At 49.4% G+C, this 6,174-nt stretch overlaps 1 protein-coding gene across 1 annotated transcript; it reads left to right on the forward strand.

Annotated features, from left to right (window-relative positions):
• Window positions 1–1,573: 1,573 nt before the first annotated feature.
• H310_14809 (hypothetical protein) lies at window positions 1,574–2,596 on the forward strand (the record flags this gene model as incomplete). Its single annotated transcript, XM_008882740.1, has 4 exons — window positions 1,574–1,591; window positions 1,648–1,892; window positions 1,975–2,161; window positions 2,219–2,596. 4 exons carry the CDS (start codon window positions 1,574–1,576, stop codon window positions 2,594–2,596), a joined length of 828 nt encoding a protein of 275 aa, XP_008880962.1.
• Window positions 2,597–6,174: the final 3,578 nt, after the last annotated feature.

Consider the following 6,174-nt stretch of genomic DNA (forward strand, 5'->3'; position numbering starts at 1 on the left):
ACTTGAACGCATCCGGAATCCGGATAAAATTGACCAATCACAATGGACTCGTTCCAGTCTTTTTCGCTCCAGTGTGGCCAAAAAGTTTCCCCGACCAGGGCCTGATTATCTATCGCCAATCAAGTTGGACTAACTTACGTAATCCAAAAAGTTGATTCTGTTCTGCCTCCATACATTCAGAATGAAACAACGTAGGCTTTTTTCCGGGATTCACTGTACTTCCTCTACTATTCTTCTGTTTCTTCTACTCCTTATACTGCTTGTACTGCTTGAAACCTTCTACTCCTTCTCTTTCTCCTCTTCCTCGGCACCTCCACCTCACGACAGTTTGGCTCATGGTGACGGGGAGGTCTGTAGCTTCGCCTCATACCCGTTGTGAGCCCACTGGCCATTCGCAGTTGTTTCAGTTCCGCCGTTCGTACTTGCCCTCCCTGTATTGCCGGTCGTACTCCCTCTGAATTGTGATTTGGCTCATGCAAAACGTGGTGGCTATCAATTTGGGCATGTCCATATGCCTCTTTCACGACTGTTCACAGCCTCTTTGTACCGCTCACTTTCTATTCTCCTCGGTCATCGTCTCCTACTGTCCTGCAACAAGTTCTCAGCCGCCCTGTCGATGGCTTCTGCAGCACCCGCATTCTCACGCTGCCCGTGTGATCGCTCACCCAATCACGGTTTGGCATGAGATCCTGGGGGCCGATTCTCACCAGTCGGTTCTCCACTCGCATCATGTTCACAGACGACTTGATAAAAACTCAACAAAGTGGAACTCGAATAAAATTGAGCACCTGATGAGCAATGCCGTTCCGGTGAAATATAGTCACAATTACATTTCACGAAGTGACTGGATAAATACCCATTGAATCTTAACGCAATGTAATTGGTCGATTCGAAAATGCCTCGCAGTTTGAACTTTGATGCCAACACTGTTCCTCCCGCAGCGCGTCCAACGGCGATATAGCATCGACACTCGCATAAAGCTGATGATAGCTTATGAGTACTCGACGCTTTCTGTGAGTTCTATTTGCGCTTTAGAAGGGATACCTCGTTCAACATGGCCAACGTGGCTCAGTAAAAAAGACCGCTACATGTCAACCCAGCGCAATAAGCAACACCCCACCCTTAGAGGCCAAGGTAGACCCGACGTAATGGAATTTACTGACGACTTGGTACATTTCATGCAATCTGTACGAGATGAGGGCCACCACCTCACCACGGCCCACATGGACACGTGGATGAAGACCCGCCAACCAACCTGAATCGACTAGTATTTAGGCGAGAAGGCGTCAGCAGGCACTGGCTACGCTGGACTCCTCGGCTTCTGCAAACGCTTTGCTCACCGTCATGGATTTGCTCAACGAGTTCTTTGCTTCTCCAATTTAAAGCAAACCGAGCTGTCTGAGAAGAAGGAAATGTTTGCCTCAACATTTTGGTCCAAGTACAGCAACGTCCCATTGCGCGACATCATTAGTGTCGACGAGACGATAGTGTATTACGACATGCCACCACGCCGTATTTGGTGTGAGATTGGCGCCGACGCTAAAAGTACTCCTCGGAAAATCATTCCGACCGTATGACAGCGGTGCAGGCCGTATGTACTGATGGTTTGTGATAAATATTGTAAACTTGATATAATTAGTTATGTAGGAACGAAACTGCCGATCCTCTTTATTGTGCGTGGGGTGGTCGGTGGCCAAATTGAACCGACGAGTTGTCTACCTATCCTACTTGTCACGTCTATGCCGTTCAAGAAACGGCCTGGATGAAGACGTGTGGCTCTTCTACCTGAGGGAGCTCCTTAAACTCGAGCTTGTCGACCCAACGGCGCTGCTGGTGGATAACTTGTCAGACCATGTCTCCGTCCCAACACGAGGGTTCGTGGACGACGAGTTGTACTCGTTTCTGGAGCCCCTGCCAGCAAACACGACGAGTGTTTGTCAACCGCTTGATGTCGGAGTGACTGGACCTCTGAAGGCAAAGAGGCGTGATCGAGAACGTTGTCGTCGTCAGCGAATTCGTCGTCCAGGCGTTTGTGTACGGCGACAGTTTGCATGCGGTGCTGGTTGGCGTGGTCGTGCCCGAGGCAGACACTGTGGCCACCTTGGCTAAGTCGCTCGGGATCACGTGCACCGGCGTGGCCGAGCACTGCCAGATCGACCAGGTCCGGTTGTGTGTATCGACACACAATCGGTCTAAGAGCGTCAAGGTGCTGCGTTAGGTGGTCGCTGCCGTCCTCAAGGATATCGTTCGCGTGTGCAAAGCGTCGGGATTCCACAGCTTAAACCCTCGTCGGTACAGCAAATCTCGCGGCCTTCATCAAAAGCCACTTGAACTCACGCTTGCAAAAACGTGCATGGAGACGGATGCGGTGACCATTTGGGTCTGTATCGCCCGAAGGGTCACGAGACCCAAGACCGCACGGTCGTTCGGGTTGCATGTCGTTCGGGAAGACCGCGTCGGGATGCACGCCGCAGGCAGCGAGGACCTCCCGGATGTTAAGTTCCAGAGTTTGGTCGCGAGCGGTGAGGACAATGCCACAGGCGGCCGTCGCCCCAAGGACTCGCTTGTGTTCGCTAACGGCTGCAAGCGGGACTAGCTTCTGCGACGAGTGGAGGCTCGGGGGCTTGCGCGTACCAAATTCGTGTCGTCCAGGGTATACATGACTTCGTGGATGTCGTTGAGCGGCTGGGCAAGCGGTTATTTTAAATATATTTTATCCTTCTTGGGCGAATCAAAACAGCTACACTAGTACCAGGCATTCTTTCACAACTTCAAGGTAATAATATTTCTAAATGTACTACAGTGATCCCGCAACGTTTGCACCCTGGTATAAATTTATACCTGTGAAAAATAACTAGATATAAAGTTCTTGGGGACAAGGCAGCATTGGTCATTTGAAAATTCAAATTTGAGGCGGTAATGACTTCACGTTGATAACCACACACAGTTAAGACATTGAGAAAATGCACGGCAAACGGAAAGCAAGCAAGCGCTTAACCTTGTAAGACAAGAACTCTATTAGATAGTACTACAAGGCCAATATGCCTATCAAGCCGAAGCAAGTACAGGCATGGTGACGGAGACTTGTGGACTGAGCGTCAATATCTCGACAATTCGACGCATACTGTAAGACCAGCGCACCTTTGCTTCCTACAACATAAAGGCAGAGTCAGCAAAAAATCGCTTCAACTTACAACGCCCACATTTCCTTGAGCTCGATAACGAAATGCGGCATGGGCCAGCACGGCCAACAACAAGAACGCATGCGTCACTGGCGGCTTGATCATTCGTGCTGCACAAAAATCGCTGCACGCCTAAACCTACAAGTTCGCATTAGATGCTCAAAGAGGTGGCTTTACCGAATGCAGATTAGGCAAAATCTGAAGATGTACCATCTTCAGGGGGAGGCTGCCTCCGCGTGTCCAACAGCCGTCCATAATGGCCGCCTTGCGATCCAAGATGTCACAAGACATTTCCACACTGCAGATATCTACAACATGGACGAAACCGGAGTATTCTATAACAGTCAACCACGTACAGTAGTCCCCCGCAATAGGGAACCTTTGTTGGCGATATGGTTTTAAGGGTTTTCACTTTTAAACAGGATGGGTCGCTCGGTGTTGATTGGGTAAGAATAAGCATATGGTATTGAATGAAAAGTGCTTGAATACAAAAACGGACATCATATTCGAATTCAGGAGGGGGTTGATACCCTGGCAACTTCCAGAAGACAAAACGCACACCAACAATCACATATTATTCCTCAAAGGTTGTTCATGCTATCGATCAACTCATATATCTCTTCGTCAAGAATACCTGTATGGCGCCAGCAATTAACAATGGTGTCTTGCGTAACACTAGGCCACTCCATGGCCTCCAGCAGCGAAACTTCGTGCAACTTGTTGACCCGTGACGCAAAATTTTCTTTGTCTGACTCATCACCCGTTTCAAGCAACTTGTCAAACTTTCGCACAATATGCAGCGCACGCAGGGCACCAATCTTGTTCTTTCTTGTTCTTGAACGCCTGAATGACACCGGCATCTTGAGGCTGTAAGAAAGCCGTGGTATAAGCAGGCAGCATCCGCACCACAACATTTGACAGCAAGGGCTCGTAGCGATGTGTTGAGGCGTTGTCCAACAGCAAGAGGACGTGGCGGCCTTCTCGTTGTGCATTGTCTTGTTGAACTCTTCGCCCGTCATCCACACCTTCTTCATGGCCGCGTAGTCGAGGTCCAGTTCTTGAGCTGATCTCTTTTCAAAGCATCTGGGCTGCTGGGCAGAGCCAACAAACAGCAATGGCCACCTGCGGCTTCCATCGGCGTTGCTTGTGACGGCCACAGTGATACGCTTCTTGACCATCTTGCGTCCTTGCATGCGAGCTGTGCAGATCACTTTGGTGGGTGTAGAACAGTAGAAGTATGCTGTTTCATCCAGGTTGAAGATGTCTTGCTTGGCGTACGCTTGTGTGACTTCACGAAGGATGCGGCGACCGTCGTCTATGTCCTCCTGACTTGCAGAAGGGGCTTCGCCATACACGCGGCGGGACTTCAAGTTGTGCGCTGTTGGAAGCGGTAGAGCCAGCCGTTCGAAAACCTCATGGTGGCGAGATCATCTGTAGACTGTGGTGAACTGTGGAGTTCGTCTCGTATGGCCATCGCCTAGGCACGGATGGTCGGTCCAGTTACAATGGGGTCCACTCCTCACACTTTCGAATCCAAGTCATTAGTCGACGTTCCAGTTCGGGTAGGCGGGGCCTGTGTGTAGATTTGTGTGACGGATGTACATCCATGGGCTTGCTCTGATCATTTAGCCAACGAGATATCGTCGACTTTTGGGGAACATGTGGCAGTCCAAATTCACGCTGAACCCATTTTTGCAGTTCAAGTCCTCTTATGCCAGGATTGGTCTTGTGATACATCAATAGTGAGCACTTTTGCTCGACGGTGAGTCTCATCTGTGTCGAGGGTGACGGCATATTGTGTACAACAAGCGGTTTTTCGCAACGTGTGTCGTTTGAATTTTCAATCCGCCTCTATAAATTCATTTTTTAGTACTTCTTGGACAAGAATTAATTTTGCGAAGATATTAATTAGTTGTAGGTTCCCTATTGCGGCGGACTGCTGTACCACAATTGCCGATCATGCGCGTCCGGGCCATAAGCAGGATAAAAGCCGAATTTCAGTGGCTTTGGCGACGAACGCTGACGGTTGTTCATCGGAAAGCCCAGCGACCGCTTCGGAGGCTTGACCCGCCGCGAATTGGGGCTACTTTACCACCCCAATCGCAAGGCCTGGATGACGATGGCCTTGTTTTCGGAGTGGCTCAGCGACTTCAATTTGCGGATGGCTAGCCAGGGAAGGTCTGTTCTTCTCATCCTAGACAACGCTTCGTCACATGATCCTCTCGATCTGAACCTTACCAACGTCCGGCTTTTGATGCTTCCCCCGAACACCACGGCCTTCCTGCGGCCCATGGACGCTGGCATCATTGCGTCGCTCAGAAGGCGCTACAAGAGACAACAAATGGATCATGTCATTTACCTTATCGATGACATCACCACTGAAAGCGGCCGCGAACAGAAGAATCTCTACGCCGTCGACGTCCTTGCTTGTGCAGCTATGCACTGGTCGTTAACTGCCCGGAATTGTGTTACGTTTGGAACTGTTGGGCCCACACCGGAATCGAACCTTTTTCACCCCTGAGGATCAATCTGTCCACACCAACGCCAGCTTTGGCCATTAAATTCCGCGTTTGCTCAACTGACTGATGCCTCTATCCAGTTGCCTTTAAAAATCAATTTTTGTGTTTTCTTTGTACCATTCATCCTGGAAAAGTTTATATTTGGAAAAACGTGCAAACTTTGAGGGATCACTGTACAACGCTGTGCATACAAATTTCCACATGACCTGGAGTACCACTTTGTCGAGTTTTTATCAAGTTGACTGTATAGACAGTACGACCTCATGATTTCACTGGAATGTGCTATTTGTGTGTATTCCTCTTCAGTGTGATACGCACTACACGTAGGATGTGGGCTACAGGTAACGATGGGATATAACGCCCACCGAAGTTTGAAGAAATGTACCACTGTACGCGAGAATATTTAAGCCAATCATGCTCTACAATGAAAAATGCCTACGCTTAATTGGTTAATAATAAAATTCGCGCGCCCG

The sequence above is a fragment of the Aphanomyces invadans genome, assembly GCF_000520115.1.
Source record: "Aphanomyces invadans strain NJM9701 unplaced genomic scaffold supercont1.91, whole genome shotgun sequence".
Lineage (NCBI taxonomy): Eukaryota > Oomycota > Saprolegniomycetes > Saprolegniales > Verrucalvaceae > Aphanomyces > Aphanomyces invadans.